At 54.4% G+C, this 17,862-nt stretch overlaps 1 protein-coding gene across 13 annotated transcripts in view; it reads right to left on the bottom strand.

Annotated features, from left to right (window-relative positions):
• Positions 1 to 17,862, bottom strand: part of PRRC2B (proline rich coiled-coil 2B) — an 89,178-nt gene that overhangs the window by 54,890 nt on the left and 16,426 nt on the right. For 10 of the 13 annotated variants that reach the window (XM_042964003.1, XM_042964007.1, XM_042964011.1 and 7 more), the window contains exons 2-4: positions 6,375 to 6,544; positions 5,423 to 5,600; positions 2,521 to 2,623 (exon numbers count right to left, since the gene is read on the bottom strand). In XM_042964003.1, coding sequence (XP_042819937.1) covers positions 2,521 to 2,623; positions 5,423 to 5,600; positions 6,375 to 6,489 — 396 coding nt within the window. In that variant the 5' untranslated portion in view covers positions 6,490 to 6,544. Of the gene's footprint in view, positions 1 to 2,520; positions 2,624 to 5,422; positions 5,601 to 6,374; positions 6,545 to 9,110; positions 9,333 to 10,531; positions 10,748 to 17,862 lie in introns of those variants that run through there. The other 3 variants (XM_042964004.1, XM_042964005.1, XM_042964006.1) reach the window with 3 other exon arrangements.

Here is a 17,862-nt window from a genome sequence, read left to right as displayed (position 1 = left end):
TGCCACCGCGAACCGAGGAGCATCGGCACGGGAGGCTGGCGTGTCTGATCTTCTGCTGGAAGGGCCACCGCACCGCTCTCCCTAATTACTGTCGTTCTCCAAGGCACAACTACTCAAGTGAGAGGCCTCTCTCCTCCGCTAATCCACACTTGCCTGGCTCGGCACACGAGCCGAGGAGTTGAGCGTGCTGAAAACTCACTGCAGGCGAGGCTTTGTGCTGGGCACGCCCTGCCCGAGCGAATCCTCCCACACCCTGGGAAGGTTCTAGTCCTATCCCAGCGGAGGCTCACAAAGGAGCGACCGGGCCCAGCCCAGAGGGACTTGGCCCCACTCTGCCTGTGTCCCAAGCCCCGGGAGTCCCCAACCACTGAGCCCATCTGCCCCTCCCGACGACATTCAACCAACGGCCTTCCCCTCCAACTGAAGGTGCAAACACACAAAACAAAGCTGGGGCAGCACTTCCTGGGTCAGACCTCACGTTAAATAATCACCCTTTCTCAGCACCCCCGCCTCCAGTACCACCAAGCTCAGGGCAGACGGCGGCCTCTCTCACCTTCCATGTGGAGCCGGCCAGGCGTAACAATCCATTTACCGATCAGGAATTGCCCTCAGCGCCCTGGGGTGGCCACAGGCCCCCCGCACACACGCACACAGACCACAGAAGGGATGTGCCCGCAACGTCACAGGGCAGTGCCTCCGGGGCTGGCAGGTCCCCAGGAGGCACAGGGGCACCGCCCGTCCCACAGCCTCCCACTCGGCGTCCGCGGGCCGCACGAAGATGCCCCTGCCCTCGCCCACCAGAGGCACTGACCGGTTAGAGAAGGGCTCCCGGGGCCGAGGAGGGGTTACTAACGTCGCCATTAGAAGGCTGCCGTGCCTGAGGCAAGGCTTTAGGGGCTGGGAAACGCTGGGGGTCCCATTCCCACCACGGCGGGAAGGGCTGCGCCCTGGACAGAGCGAGCGGCGTGCCAGCCCCAGGACAGGGCTCTGACCTCCAGCAGTTTGCTGACAGATGCCGGGACCACACCAGGCCCCAGCCTAAACCCCGCCGTGCTTGGGTACGCCACATAACAGACACCCTTCGGGCGGCTCTGAAGGGGAGTCGGACATCCAGCCAGGGCTGTCAAACCGAGGCTCTCCGATCTCTGAGCTGCCGATCCCAGGAGACAGATCCAAACTCGACTCTCTGTGCTCTGACTGCGTGACGGCACCCATGGATGCAGGCCAATGAATACAGAGTTCCGCATGAACGTGGACCTCTCTTTCCTTTCCCTTCAGTTCCAAAGGCACAGTTCAGTGTTGGGTGGGGGAGGGTGCCCTTCTGGCAGACCCATACACTGTCCCCCGTGGTTGGGTGGCACCCCAGACCTTCTGCTGCCCAGGGCACAGTACAGAACGAGAGCACACCGTTCAGGTTGTCTTCCAGAGAGCTGCCAAATGCTAGGTACCCGTCCACGCGCCTCGCGGTTTTCTACAGGATTAGGAGACCTCTCATCCAGATTTCTAACTACCAGCTAAGTACACCCTCCTGCTGGCCGCGAAACCCAGACGGACTCGGAGGGGCTGAATATATTACGAGCCCCGGCTCGGTTAAATCCTAACTTTCTGCTTAGGAAAACACTTTACTTCTTTAATTTATTTACTTATTTTTAGACTTTATTTTTCAAGCAATCGCTATACCAAACGTGGGACTCAAAACTCACAACCCCAAGATCAAGAGTTGCATGCTCTACTGACTGAGCCAGCCGAGGCACCGCCGGGGAAAACACTTTAAATGCATCGACAAATAAAGGGTCACAGATCAGTATTTCCCAAGTGTGTTCTGAGGGACAGTAGTCTCCAAAGTCAGTCAGTTAGAAAGATTTCCCAGGACAAATGAGTTGGGGGATGCTGTCCCCACTGTGTCTTTACAGAGTCACAGCACACGTCAGCACGTTAAAGACACTGATGAGGGGCGCCTGGGTGGCTCAGTCGGTTAAGCGTCCGACTTCGGCTCAGGTCATGATCTCATCACGGTCCGTGAGTTCAAGCCCCGCGTCGGGCTCTGTGCTGACTGCTCAGAGCCTGGAGCCTGTTTCAGATTCTGTGTCTCCCTCTCTCTCTGCCCCTCACCTGTTCACACTCTGTCTCTCTCTGTCTCAAAAATAAACGTTAAAAAAAAAAAAAAAATTTAAAAAAAAAAAAAAAAAAAAAAGACACTGATGAGAAGTGTGACAGTAAAGGAGCATGCTTAATTTTTTCAACTTACCTGACCCCCAAACGTTCCCGTGGCCTAACCAGTCCCCCACGGCGCACATTCAGGGGACCCTGACCTAGCGTAGAGCTGGCCCCAGCGACCTTGCCTCCAGGTAGGTCACCAGGAAGCAAATCAGGTGTCCGTACTCCGTTCTGCATCTGGGGTCTTTCTCCAAGAGCCGCGCGTTCAGGCACCTCCCGGGAACCAGGACAACCTCCCACGCTCATTTTCCGCAGCCACCCGCCAGGCTCACCCCTGGAAGGAACAGGTCACGCGGCACCTACCTCCTGGCTGCTCGACTGTGTCGGCTTCTGTAAGCTGGAGACAGGCCTCTGCAAACCCGGCTGCGGCAGCGACTCCGGCGGCTGAGAGCCCGTCGCACTGGAACTGGACAAGGCAGGGGGCGCAGGGGTCAGATGGGCACGCACGGTCCCCTCCGTGCTTCCCACAGCGGCGGCTGCTCGGTGGCCCAGGGGCAGCACAGAACCTCTCCGGCAGACTCTGACGCCTCGGAGCCCACAAGAAGCCGGGCCCCATCCGAGGCCTGCCCGCTAACGTCTGCCGGGCAGGACGGTCCTCGGCCCCCTGGCAGGGCTTTCCTGCAAAGGCTAGAGGTTCCCCACAAACAGGTGCTGCAGGGGCTGCCAACAGGGAAACTGAGTCAGCACGGCGAAGGGGCTCTGAGCCCCTCGCTCCTGACCAAGAGCTCATAGCTGTACAGGGGACTGATTGCTTTGCGACGTGATTTTTTTCTTCTCCTGGCTTATAGAAGAAATACATGCCCATAGTGAAAATAAATGTATAAATATAGAGAACACAGGATTTGTCACGATCTCATCCTCCAGAGAGAGATGCCAAGCAGATTTTTCTATATGTGTGTGTGTGTGTGTGTGTGTGTGTATATATATATATATATGAACATAGTATTTTTTTTAACACCACACATACAATTCGTAACCTGTTTCCTACTTACTGTATCGAACATGTTTTTAGGACAACGCCTGGATCTACCTCTTTGTTCTAGTGACACAGTGTAGCCGGCTAGATAGGCCCTAACTTAACAATTCCCATCTTTTCTTCCCATTACCGGCGAAACCACAATGAGCACTTTTTATACATTACTTGGCACCCTTTTGTGTAGGTAGTCCAGTAGTCTAAGTTCTTAGAAACAGGACCGCTGGATCAAAAGAGGTTTTGAAGCTTAAGAGATATTGCCCAAGCGTGCTCCCCGGAAGGCGGGGTGAGTCGAGACACAGTCCCCAAACAAGTAGGGGCTCCGAGGAAGACGTCTGCTCACCCAGAGCCTTCCAAGCGCACTCCCTCATCCCGATGGGACCCAAGGAGGGCAGCAGTCTACTCCGCCAGTCGCCCAACGCCAGGGGCTCCCCAGTAAGCTGAAGCCAAATGCTCCACACACAGGCTTCCAGGGTTTATGGGATCCAAGGAACTCACCGGGCAGGATTCCTCCGTAATGAAGGCCACTCATCTCTTACTTCACCTCCTACCTACAACAGAAGCTTCCAGCGAGTGTTGCTTCTGTGTTCTCCAAACCTCAGCATGGAGTCCCAGCAGCTGTGGCCCTCCCTCTGTCACCTCCCTGACACTCCCAAGGAGGACGTGGCCCCGGGGCAACAGAGGACGGCGCCTGGGGTCCACGGCCTTGTCCGGTGTTCTGTTTCTACCTCTTCCCTGGCTGGCATGCTTCAGCGCGACCGGCCCCACGAAAGCCGCCTCATCCCTCCCGTGCCCGTGTCGGCGGGAGCCGATACCGGGAGGAAGCAATGCCTCGTCCTCTCTCTGGAACTTCCCGTAGCAGCAGCATCGCAACACTCGTGCTGGAATGTACGATAGCATCTACCGTGTGAACTCTGGAATGACAGCGGTGGTAGCGGCACCTGCCGCGTGTCCCCTGCCAGGTGCTGCGCCAGGTGCGCGACTTGCGCTGCCCGGTCTATTTCTTACAAGCAGCAGGCAAGGCAGTAGTCCTGCCGCGCAGGAGGATGCCGGAGCGCACCGAGCAAGCAATTCTCCGAGTTCCGCAAAGCTAGTAGTAGGTAGCCCGGCTGACCCTGAAAGTCGGGCCACACCCCCGGCCCAGTGTGACCCCTAAACAAATCGTGAGAGAAGTTTTAAAAACAGCTTTTCAGACCCTAGTTTGGTTACTGCTACCCTACGCTCATCCGAACGAGTGACGTGCTCACTCTCTACATCTTGTGTCAAGTGACTGCGCGAAGTTTTACAGAAGCTACCGCGGCCGTTCCCGGTGAGAAAAAAGGACACTGGCTGGCAGGCTGCACCCTGGGTCGTTTACTCTCTGGATCCCGCGCCTCGGCAGCCAGGGCACAAGAGACGGAGGGCAGGAAGACGCACGGGACCGAGTTTTGTTCTCATCCCCCGACGGGCAAACCCCAGCATCAGGGTCCCATTCCTCTCTGGTCCCTTCCCAGTGCAAATCCCAAACCCTCTCCCCTGGCTGGCGCCCAGAAGACTTGCAGTGGAAGGGGAGGGACACGGGCTTGGGCAGGAGGGAAAGGCCCAGGTTACGTGCCCGGGGCAGAGCTGGCACCGGCCACACGACGCAGCAGCAGCCACGACACTCACTCTGTTGCCGTGATGGGGATTTCTGTGCCAGACCCTGGGCCTCCGAAGGCTCCCGGAGGTGGCGTGCTGGCAGAGGGGTGAGCCTACCGAGGCTGCACACCCGCCCCCGATAACGAGGATTCTGGGTTGCCACCCTTCATAACTGGGTCTGTTTGGAGCAACTAACCGCAGCAGTCTGTGTGGGACGCCGCTGACCCCGCACTTAGAAGTCGGCCTCCTCAACCCGGAGCCCAGCACACAGGATGCCCCGGAATGGAGCGTTCAAGCACCCGCTCTGGCCACAGTGGCCCTTACTGGCTCAGGCACTGGCTCTGAGGCATTGCATAAGCCCCTCTGGGGGGAGGAGGTCCTTCCTAATGAGGCACAGGCGACACTGGTCACTGGGGACAAGGCGGCCCACGGAGGCAAGGCCGCGTCAGCTCCAGAAGCCAGGAAAAGCGAAGGCAGGGAGGAAGAACCAACCAAGCGGGGGGAGTCCGAGCAAAAGCAGCCTCCCTCCTCTGGGGTCACCCGGTTCTCCAGCTCTGCCTTCTGCAGAAGGAAAGGGAGCTGCCGGGCTCCGTGAGGCCCCGGCTCGCCACCCACCTCTTTGGGTCTTGCTGGTCCTGCTTGTTTGCCCATCCCGTTCCGTCCTTGGGAACGATAACGATGTTGGGGTCGTTTCCTCTGTTTTCAGACTTCAAGCTTGGCAGGTTTGCAGGGGGCGGCATACGCCGGGCTGTGGCAACTTTCCCGAGACTCTGTAAGCCATGTCGAGGAATAACTGCAGGGAGAGAGGGGTGGGGGCGGGGGAGGAGTTTCAGAAGCTCTCGCAAGCTCTAAGCGACGACGACAGACGGCCGAACCACCACCAAGGGCGGCCCTGTGCCCACAGACCAAATGGCCTGGTAGCTGCTTTCGCCACTTTACGAGCCCTTCACCGAGGCCTCAGACACTTGGGAGCTGCTGAGGTCTTCAGAGGCTTCCACTTTACTAGCGGGCAGGAGCAGGCGTGGGGAGTTTATGACGGGGCGGGGAGCCGGGCCCAGAAACCTCCGGCCCAAACGGTAACCACCTCTCCACCACCTCTCCGCAAGTTGAGAGTTGAGACTGCTCCGGCCTCCCTGGCAGGACCCGAGGGCCAGCCTCCACCTGGCCCCGGGGCCGGGCCCGAGGCTCAGCAGGGCCCTTGACATCCACAAAATCCTCCCGGGGTGTGGACAAAAGGTCCAGAACGTCAGAACCCCGAAGCCTAAAACTGGTTGCTCTGACGCAAAGTCAGTTCCATTCTACCTCACAGGGGAAGAACTATCTGTGGCCAACGAGGGAACACGGTTAAGGAAACAATCCCACTGTGGCAGAGAGGGGGTATTCCTGCTCGAAATCGGACATCGAACAGGAGCAGGGGGTGACCGCACGTCCCCAGAACTGCCTGGTGACCACTCCGTGCCCCGAAGACCATCCGGCCAGGCGGGGACCCTGGGTCCTCACAGTTCAGGACCTGGAGTTTCTCACGGAAGGGAAAGCATAAAGAAGTGGCCTCCAGCCCGGTTCTTACCTGAGGATCTGACCGCGTCTACTGATTTTCCTTTATACTTATCAAACAGGCTGAGAGTCGAATACTTGCTTTTCCCATCCTTGCCCTTGGTTATTTGCCCCAAACGATCGGACATTGCGATGAAATGTCATCTAGTAAGGAAATTTTTCTCGGCACCGCTCCCGATCTGCCTTTGAAATGTAAGAGAGGGAAAAAAAAAAGAAAAAAGAGTGTTAATCCGCCAAAGTCCCTGAGCCAGGGGGCTGAATCCATCAGGGATCATGGATCTCCTTGACGACCTGAAGAAAGCCCTGGATTCTGTCCCCAGAAAAACACCCTCACCGTGCACAGGCTGTTTCGCCCACATTTAAAGTGCGTTTCATTGTAGGTACCTTCCCCAACCCAAGTTCAGAAGTCTTACTCTGTCTGAACTGACCACAGTCTACTGCTCACCAGTGACACAGAAATGTAAACTTTTCCACACAGAGTCCTCCGGCCAAATCAAGGACCGCTCCTCAAGATGGAAAAACAAATCCTCACGGCTGTATCGACCTAACATGAAAAACTAAGGCAGAGCGGGGACGTACGTAACCTGCTTGTGGAAGGCTGTTCATGCCGAGGATGAGCAAAACCAAATCAAAGGGAAGCCACCAAAATCAGTAAGTCTTCAGGAACAGCTGGGTGTGTGCACTTTTCAAACTAAAGAACCAGCCTCCAGAGAAAAAACACCTGCGAGGGGAACATAAGCGGGGTTCTCTGGGGCGCAGGCGTAGAAGAGGAAGCAAGGACTTCCCAGGGAGAGACCACTTGGGGGGCCGTAGCGGTGACACCGCCCCCTCCACTCAGAAAATCTTGAGGGGATGACCAAGAAAGAAGCCCCTTCCCCCTGCCACTTTCTGACTTCCTACGGGCTTCACCGAGTCTGTTAGCCGTTAAAGCATTAATTCACTCACTCATGCATTCACTCAAACGCCTAGCGTGTGCCTGCCGAGGGCGGGTGAGTGCCACAGGGCAGGCACTGGGGACTCAGGGCCACAGGTTCTAAAACTTGATCATGATAAACTCGGAGAAGTGCCCACCACTTCCCACTGGAATTAATGGATGGGAAGAAAGCTAAACCATCCGCTTAGGCATAGTGCTAATAATGTCTTTAGTGACAAAATGGAGGGAACCGTAAAAACATCCACTGGTAATAAAAAGACCTTGGTGGCCCCAGCAGTACGCTTTGCCGTCTTATACTCTTCCGAAGCCACGCAGGCCAGAAGGAACACCCCCAGAGATGACTCGAAGATAAAACCCTATACGTTATGATCCAAGACTTTGTATAAAGCGCAAGGGGCAAAGAGGCAAAGATCAATTATCAACCGAGGCCAAGAAAAGCGAACCAGGGGACAGTGACATCACACGGAGCCCGGTGCCACGCCAAGTGTGAACCAAGCTTGTTCTGACACAAAGCCGGGAACATCCACCCTTTCATTCAAGAAATCCTGACAGTGAAAGAGATGTGTAGGAGAAGGAGCCTCCATGAAGAAACCAACCAGAAACGCTCGAAAGTGCTCACAGCTCCCAAGTTTCCAGGTTACATGCCAGCAACCCTCCCCCAACGCGCCTGCCTCGTGTGCCAGGAGCAGAGTGACCAGGAATGGAAACTGGCCAAACGTGTCCAATTTCTGATTTTGGTGCCCAGGGGTTCCATAACATACCTCTTTCTTTAAATTTCCCTCCCCGGAGCTGGCTCCAGGGAGTTTCTGCCCTGCCAGGCCCCAAAGTCCCAACTGGGAACAACATCCCTCCCCCACGCTCAGGGCAGGGACTAGATTTCATTTTCATCAGAGTAAGTGGCATTTAACAGGCTATCAAATGTAAGTCAACTTGAAATTCTCTATTAAGATCAGAAGAGATCTAACTTCTAGACACTTCTATCAAATCAAAAGATCATGCAGATAAAAATACAAAACACCACACCCACACACCCCACACTACTAACAAGCCCTGGAAACTTCCAGGGTGGGCGGTGACGGCAACATGTGGAGCCTGCGTCACAGAGCTCACAGTCCCAGTCCCCAAGGGGTGGCAAACACTGGTCGGCGACCGGCCAGTGGCCTGTCTGTCACAAAGCCCTCAAGCTAAGAATGATTTTTTAAATCCGTTTTCACCTTTGTTTAAAAAAACAAAGAATGTGTGATAACCCCGTGTGGCCACAGGTAAGAAAACTTTGCAGACCCTGAGCCTAAAAGAAAAAGCCTTGAGCAAGCACTTTGAAAAGTCTCCAGGAGGGAGGGGCGCCTGGGTGGTTCATTCAGTTCAGCGTCCAGACTCTTGGCTCAGGTCAGGATCTCACGGCACAGGTTCGTCAGTTCGGGTTCGTTAGTTCGTTTCCAGTTCTAGGTCTAGGTCTAGTTCCAGCCCTGCATCGAGCCCTGCATCGGAGGCTGCTTGGGATTCTCTCTCTCCTTCTCGCTCTGTCCTTCCCCTACTCGCTCTCTCTCACAATAAATAGATAAACTTAAAAAAAAAGTCTCCAGGAGGGAAACAGATGAGAGTGGGGAGAGAACCAGGGAAGAGGCCCTACTGCTCAGCCAGGAGACGGGGCAGGGCTCGGCACAAGGGGGAGGGGCCCAGGCAGAGCAAATTATTCCCTGGACTGTGAACTGGGCCCTTAGGGACTTGTCTACTTAGTACTTTTTACAAACTTATGAAGCACACTGCATAACCAAGAAGTTCACATCCTAACTCCCGGACCTGTGACTTCCTTACCTTAGCAGCGAGAAAGGGATTCTGCAGATATGATTCACGTAAGGATCTCAAGATGGGGATATTATCCTGGATTATGCGGACAGGGCCACTGTGATCACAAGGTCCCTAGGACAGGGACGGGAGGGCCAGAGTCAGAAAGGCGTGCCATCCGGAGCTAAGGCTGGGGCGTGCTCTTCGAGGATCAGCGGGGCCACTGCAGAGAGGTGCAGGAGCCCCTGGGAGCTGGAGAAAGCAAGAAAACGATTCTCCCGTGGAGCCTCCAGAGGGAACCAGCCCAGCCCACGCCTTGACTGTATGCAGCCCAGTAAGATTCACCTGAGACTTCTGACCTCCAGAACTGTAAGAGGATAGGTCTGTGTTGTTCTAAGTCACTGGATTTACAGTAACCGGTTACAACAGAGAATGCACTCATTAACAGGCTTTTACTAGGCACTGCCCTGTGCCTAGCACTGAGCTGGGCGTGGGATGCAGCAGACAGCAGGCTGAGCCCTCCCCTCCCCATGTCCAGCCCGCAGAGACGACGGGACCACCCACAGTCACACAGCTAATCAATAAGGAACCTGTTCCAGAATTTTTCACTTGGGCACAGCGATGAAAACTGCTCTTCTCTGCCACCCCTGACCACGGCTTTCACCTGACCCGTGAACCTACACACAGTGCTGAATAAAACCAGCGTGAATAAAGCCCCCTTCCTGGCCACATGCCTTGCGGGACTACACATTTAGCACTGTTAAACTTACGTAACTACAGAGTCCTTTACTAAATTAAAAACCAAACTGACAAAGAGAAGAAAAAATTATCGACCAGCCTATCCAATTCCCACATGAAACCTTAATGGGCTTGATTTTGACACATCGAAGGTCTTTCAATTGTGAGACCTGGCGGAAAATACTTGTTTCCACAGATAGTGATCAAAAGTCCTCTTCAAATCTGTCAGCCCAAACTCCTGCCAGTTCGTGAATACAAACAGGTCTTTCTTGGATTGATTCCGCACCGCCTGGGCCCACGGGCAGAGGTTAGAGTGAACACAGGTGGCTCCCTCGGGCCTTCCTGGGGACAACACACTTCTGAGAACTAACCTGTCCGCACCCCCACCCCCAGGAAGCACTGGGAGACGGGAAGCCTGACCGCACCCTGACTCCTGGCACCCCTGGGAAAAATTAAAGAAAAACCCCGGGGCCAAGGGGATCCACTCTCCCGGGAACTGAGAATTCTGTCCACGACCGTTAGCTGGCCTGCAGCTGTTGCCTGAGGCCCTCCCAAGAAATCCAACCATTCAGCAAATAGCTGAGTCCCTACTGCGCTGGGACCCCTTGCAAACGGGGCTTCAGAAAAGCCAGCACAGGCACGCGCTGAACTAACGCCCACATTCAACCTGCGCGCGCAGTTTTTTGGTGGCCCCCCTCCTCCTGCTTTCTCACCCAAGCTCTGCACCTGCGGGCCACGTTAGCGGCCTCTCTTGCCCTCAGCCTCCCTGTCCACAGAACGGAGGGGCCACAGCAAGATTTCACAAGTGGCAGCCGGTTCCAAAAATCAAACACGCCAGTGGGAAAAACCCACAGCCACAGCATTTAGGACTGACTCCCGGTCAAGGTGGCCGTCTCTTGCCACACACGTGCTACTGCATTCTATCTTCCGACCGAACCTGGGATGCTGCCGGGCAGTGCCACCGAGTCACCGTTGCTATGGAGACAGCACCTGTGGGGGAGGGGCCGGATACCTCTCATTCTAACGCTGGACGGGAAGACCGTACAGACGCAGGGTCTCCCAGCCCCCGTTTTCCCTTTAGAACTGGGGTCGCCGAATTACTGACAGCCCGAAGAATATGCAGCAGAGGCCTAGGAGGCCCACAAAGCATAACCTATTTACCGTCTGGCCTTTAGATTACAGACACCAGCCTGACAGCATAACCAAGTTCCTTTCATTAGGCCAGATTTCACTGGACACAAATCTAAAAACACAAATATAGTCACTAGGGTATTATTGCCATATTTGGGGCCCAGCCCAGCCCCACACCCAACTGGCTACTCTGCCTGCCCCTTGGTTTTCATAAACCTCAGGCCGGGAGCATTAACTGTTAACAGGAGTTTGAACGGCTTACAGGTATCTGCTGAGTTGCTACCCACCAACACACACACATACACACACAACATGCTTGACTGGCCTCATCAGATGGCAGAAAAGTGCAGGCAAATATCTGGCTGTGAATCATGAGGCCGGTCAAGGCGAGAGAACGTCGTTCTCGGTGGATCAGAAGCATGTTCATTCAAGCCTGACTCACGGCCGGATCCGTGGGACAAGAACTGGCTGAGACGCACCAGGTCCTTGGAGATGGGCATGACCACGCTTGGCTTGTAGCCACCGCTTTCTCTCCCTTTTGTAGGTACCAGAATTAATTTTCTTTCCCCAAATAAAACCTAACTTGGACCCTCCATATTACATACACAACAGCCAGGGATGCCCTGCCAGGAGGGGTCCGGCCTACACCCCACCCCCTACACTGTAACCCACTCTTTCCCACAGCAGCCACTCTGAGACACCAGGGAGGCATGCCGCAGGGTCCTGGAGCATTTTGGAAATGGCTGGCCTAAATGAAAATATTGCCATTAGGCACAGAAAAAAAGGGCCTAAGATCCATGTGTGAAGAGAGGCACACCTGGGGGGCTCAGCCGGTTTAAGTGTCTGACTTCAGCTCAGGTCATGATCTCTAGGGTTGTGAATTTGAGCCCTGCATCAGGCTCTCTGCGGTCAGCCTGGGGCTGGCCAGCTTCTGATCCTCTGTCCCCTGCTCTCTCGGCCCCTCCCAGCTCGTAAGTGGGCATCTTGCTCTATCAAAAATAAACCAACATTAAAAAAAAAAAAAAAAAGGTCTGCATGCATATTCTGGCAAGTTATCTAAAAAAGCTCAAGAGGCCCAGGATTTGCTGGCATAGAAACAACCAGAAAGATTCGCCAACAAAGAAAGGCAACTTAATACCCAAGCCCCGCCTCTCCAGACAGCAGCCCCACCTGTCAAGCAGGTTACTGAGCCGGTCTGTTATCTGCCCACCAAAGGGAAAACCTCCCTGTACTCCCATCTTATCAAAAGCTATTTCCGGGAACAGGATTAATTTCACTCTGCTTGGGTCCCGGCCAGAGTCAGAAGCCCCCCTGGCCAGGCGATCTGGGATGGCCTATAAATCACCAGGGGACCACTGCAGCTACACGTTCACTCCTGAGAGCCAGGCACCCTGCTGACCAGCCACCACTCTCGTGCCCTCACAGGGCTCCTCCCAAGAGCCCTTTCTGGAAGCCGCTACTGCCACCAACCTGCTTTACAGAGGACGCGAAGGCGTAGTTGGGGCGGAGAAGTAACTTGTCCAAGGTCACAAGACTACACCCGGAGACAGCACCAACACTGAGGAAGGACCCACTGTGTGCCCCAGCTCCAAGATGCTCTCTCAGAGCAAGGCCAAGGGATCACGGACGACCCACGACCCGCTGACACAGGGCCAGAACAGTGCGGCACAGGCAGAACTCCCAGACCAGGGTGGGGGGAAAAGGCGGCAGAAGGAACAGAAAGACCCCAGTGCCACACAAAACATATCAAAAACCCTGATCCGACAGGAGTGGAAACTGAGAGCAGGCTGGATAAATGCTTGAGAAAACAACCAGTGGGGCCGGAAAGGACGTGGTCATTAGTCAGTACACTTGTTAAATCTCAGTCGGACGTGAAGAACCATCGCCACAAAAGCCAGCTAGAAGATTAATAAGTAATTCCACCCTTTTGCAACACGCCAAAGGCATGTTCTCTTCTCGGGCAGAAGAGAACTTTAATGTAAGAAAGGCACCGCGCCACCTACTCCAAATTCTCAGACATTTTTTGTGTCGGCAACGAGACTCCAAGCTTGTCCCCAGAACCCTTTTTCTGTGAAAGGACAAACAGTATGTCAGGCTCTGCGGCCGCAGTCCCCACCACAGCCACTGCACTCTTACCAAGGCTGTCACTGCAGCACAGAAGCTACCACAGACAACACGCGCAAAAGAAGACTCGTGTTCTCATAAAACTTTATTTACAAAAACAGGAGGCAGGAGGATTCGGAGCCGCAGTCTGCTGACCCCACCCTAAAGGAAAATGATGGGCTACAGTTAGACGGATTCAACTAAAAGAGGTTCGCATACACAGCAGGATAGAGCAGGGGCATGCGACAGACGTGGGGGTGGGGGATCCTAGCTGGGTTTCGCAGGGGAACTCTGCCGCCTCCCCCTCAGCCACGGCAGGGGTCAAACCTTCCACTCCCCCCCCCACACACACACACCCCGCTTTCAGAGGCTCCTTCTGGGGCAGCAGTGAGAAAAGCAGGGACCTGTACTTGTGCGTCCCCTGCCAGTCCTTCTACCTGCAAATGCCCGGCCTCGAGGTTTCTGCAGGAAAAGTATGAGGGGTGCCTGCAGACGACAGCACAAAGGGATGAAAACGAGGTTTCTGGTCCCCACCATTGGGCACCAGAGCCCCCACCCCCAACCCCCCAATTCCCGGACAGCATGTTCAGGAAGCAACAGAAATTAAAGACAAGAAAGAAGGCGTGTGCTGCAGGGACCCAAGCGCTTCCCAGGCCCCTCTTCTGCACGCTGGGTTTGCCAGCCCCATCCTTGATTCCCTGGACCACACTCAGGCTCAGCTCTCGCGGACTGGACTGACCCTCGGGCCCCCTCCGGGACCGAACTCCATCTGGAGCCCCTGCTGTAACCCTTTCATCGGCAAGGCATCGGGCATTCCCACCACGGCACAAACAAGCCCGAACTTCCGGCCCGATACCCTGGCCCAAACAGGCCCCTCCAGTCTCCCCCCCACGCCACCAGGCTCCGCTCTGCAAAACAAGCTGCTTGTATCTTGACTCCGCCCCACACTGGCTGTGACTTTAGGCCTGTTTCCTCGTGGATTAAACAGCGATGAACATACTGTTACCCACCTCCCAGGTCTGACGTCAGGAATAAATGAGACAAGGAACACAACACACGTGACCCAGAGCTCGCCTGCCCTTAGAAGGTTCTCAGCCAAGGGCAGCTGTCACACCGGCTCTGCACAGTCCAGCCCTCAAGCTGCCCCGCCCCGCCCCACCGTCAGCCTGGCACACAGCACTCCTTCCTCCGGATTCCCGTGCAAGCAACGAAGCCTTCGTTTTCCCCACCTCTGGGCTCCCACAGGCCTGGGTGCTGCCACACCTGGGACCTGTGCCCGCCTCCTCCTGCGATCAAGGGACCTGTCCCCACTTCGGGGTGTCACAGCTTAAGAGCCCTGATGCAGAGCACAGGCCTCTAAAACCACGGCAAGAAATTTGTTCAATGTTCAGGATCTGTTGGTGAACCCCATAATTAATTCTCAGGAGACAGACACGCTTTAATTCTCAGAAAACCCCCTTGAGATAAAGAGTCCGCTGCGACTACCTTTTAAACAACACTCGACTGCCCCCGCTTCAACGTTTCCCACTTCAGGGCAATAAGCATGGTGTTCAACGCAATCCCACACCAGTGTTACCACAGACCCCCTCGAGGAGGGGGTGATCCTAGCCCCAGTTCCTTTCTTCATCTGTAATATTCTTTAGGAAAAGGAATACATACTGGTCACAAGCTTTACGACATACAGAAAAACGGGGCGCCTCGGTGGCTCAGTCGGTTGAGCTTCTGACTTCAGCTCAGGTCACGATCTCGAGGTTTGTGAGTTCAAGCCCCACACGGGGCCAGCAGGCTCTGTGCTGACAGCTCAAAGCCTGCAGCCTGCTTTGGATTCGAAGTGTCTCCCTCTCTCCCTGCCCCTCCCCTGCTCACATACTGTCTCCCTCCCTCCCTCTCGAAAATAAACAAACATTAAGAAAATATATATACAGTCAACCACCTCCCAGCTACACTGGCAGCTCTCCCTCTGCCGGCATGAGTACTCTGGCCACCTGCCTCCTGTTCCGCTCTTCTGCTCTGCTTTTGTTTCCTATTTCAAAAGAGTTCGGCAAGGAAGGTCATATAAAACACTGTCACTAAATTCTAAACCGATTTGCTACGTGTGTAAAAAATACTGCACAGGGGTGCCTGGGTGGCTCAGTGAGTCAAGCGACTTCTGACTTCCGCTCAGGTCATGCTCTCACGGTTTGTGGGTTTGAGCCCGTCTGTGCTGACAGCTCGGGGCCTGGAGCCTGCTTCGGATCCCATGTGTCCCTCTCTCTCTGCCCCTCCCGTACTCGCACTCTACCAAAATAAATAAACATTTAAAAAAAATTTTTAAAGAAAATTACACGAATGACTTTAAGGATAGCTCCGAGAGGGACAGGCGGTGCACAGGCACACAGAAGGAGAGTCCCGGCAGTGACTTTGTTGACAGCCACAGCCTCCCCGCAGGAATGATGTCACAGCCCAGGCTGGAAGCTGGGCTAGAGGAGGGAGGACCGTGGGCAGAGAGCATCTTTCTTCAGCCCAGGGGAAAGCATCCCGCCACCTTCCCAAAGCCCGAGTCCTCACAGATCCGTGGCTATAAACACACAGGGTGGTGCAGGGACAGAGGCTGGTTCTACAAATGCCGAACACCAGCCACCACTGACCCCATCGCTTCACACCTGCCCCAGTGACCACTAAGGGGCTCTCGGGCAAAGCCCCCCTACCAAGGGTGAGCCCCCTCGAGCAGACAGTCGCACCCTCTGCACACACGCAAGCAAGTGCCAGGAGAAAAGGGCCACCTCAGCCACTTCCGTTTGCTCCTCTACACGCAGGGACAGGAAGTGTACTTCAGCGGGTTGTTAGAAATGCCGGTCGCAAGACGTGATACAAACACGCCTGGTGGAGGACTCGCGGCTCCAGTTACTCCCCTCCCACCCTCCTCCCTGCGCCGGACTCCCTCCACCGCGCCTGCAGCCCCAGAAGCCTCCGCGCCTACAGCCCCAGAAGCCTCCGGCTCCCAACCTTCTCAAGAGAACTGGAGGGGAGGGCAGAGTTCACACTCCACACGCAAGGAGGTGGAGACAAATGACCAGGGATCCCAACCAGCCCTTTCACTGTAGCGGGGGAGGGGTGGGGGACAGCAGCAGCAGAGCGGTGTAACTGACAAATACGTACACGGGTACACACGAGCACACATTCAAACACGCGCACGTAAATATGACCGAGTCTCTATATATGCACACACGTCCCTTAATTCAATTCCATCCAAAAAACACTATATAGAGTATGGGGGATTCTGGTTAAACACGGACAACAGGCATTTCTAGCTCACCCTTCCAAAACCCCCTAAAATGAAAATACACAAAGAGCACCCAAAGGTCAGGGACAATATTGGCAGACAAGAAACAGACACACGAGTGGAAACTGATTTCACAGACTGAAAGATCCTCAGACAGGCCTGCAGGACACTAGAGAGAGCTCAGGAGGCACTGGGAGGCGGTGGGCACCTTGTAAGACGGGGAGGCAGGGATTTGAAGGTGGGACAGCTTCTTGAAAGACCCCTCCCCCGCCTGTATAAATTAAACAAGAGAAGTCTAGACTTGAGAACGCCAGGGTCAAAGGGAATGGAATTGAGGAAAAGACTTAAAAAAAAAAAAAAAAAAAAGCTAGGTGAAAACCTGAGTCACAAAGCGAATCGTGGGGTGCCTCAGCCCTCTCTGCTGTGGGCCTCATTGCAGGGTGGCGGATAAACACATTCTGTCCCTTTCTCCACGTCCCTGGCAAAGATGAAGGAGTCTTCTCTCGAAAACCAATAGACAAACACTTGGGTCTTGAGAAAAGAAGGCCGGCTTCCCACCCACTCACCCTACAGGGAGGTAGGCCACCCAGAGCCAGCCACCCCATCCTCAATCAGCTGTGTGTGCCCAAGACCACAGTCATCTGAAGGGCCTCACAAAAAGGCTGATACGAAAAACGCAGACAAAAGAACCTGCAAGAAACACACAACACCAGGAACCAAAGATTCAAAAAAAATAAAGTAACATAAAATTAGGGGCTCCGGGGTGGCTCGTTGGTTAAGCGTCTGACTTTGGCTCAGGTCATGGTTCTAGCCCCACGTCAGGCTCTGTGCTGACAGCTCAGAGTTTGCAGCCTGCTTCGGAATCTGTGTCTCCCTCTGGCTCTGCCCCTCTCCCACCTTTCTCTCTCAAAAATAAGTGAATTTTAAAATAACAGTAAAAAGGCAGAATAACAGAATAACAGAAAAAAAGAAAGTAACATAAAATTAATATCCTCAGAAAATCGGAAGATCCTACACCCATCCAATAAAAACAGGGTTTCTTTTCTTCAGGGACAATCAAAAAAAGCCCTAGGAAGTATTAAACACAGGATAGGCCAAACCCCACCACCTCACGTGAATCACGAGGAAAACAGCAGACACGTCTCAACTGACAGATATTCTAGAAAATACTGGGCCGGTACCCCTCAAAACTGTCAAGGTCATCAGAAACAAGGCAAATCGGGTAAGGGTCAGTCTGGAGGGAACCAAGGAGGCATGACAACTAAATGTGGTATCTTGGAACAGAAAAAGGACATTAAGTATAAAACTAACAAAATCTAAGGGGCACCTGGGTGGCTCAGTTGGGTAAGCTGCCAACTCTTGACTTGGGCTCAGGTCATGATCTCACAGGTTAGTGGGGTGGAACCCCACGACAGGCTCTGTGCTGACAGCACGGAGCCTGCTTGGGATTCTGTCTCTCCCTGTCTCTCGGCTCCGCCCCTGCGTGTGCACATGCTCTCTAATAAAATTTCAATTAATCATAACATATCAGTACTGGGTAATTAATTG

This window comes from Panthera tigris, chromosome D4 (genome assembly GCF_018350195.1).
Source record: "Panthera tigris isolate Pti1 chromosome D4, P.tigris_Pti1_mat1.1, whole genome shotgun sequence".
Lineage (NCBI taxonomy): Eukaryota > Metazoa > Chordata > Mammalia > Carnivora > Felidae > Panthera > Panthera tigris.
The sequence above is the reverse complement of the archived record's forward strand: the minus strand, read 5'-3'. Positions and strand labels throughout refer to the sequence as shown.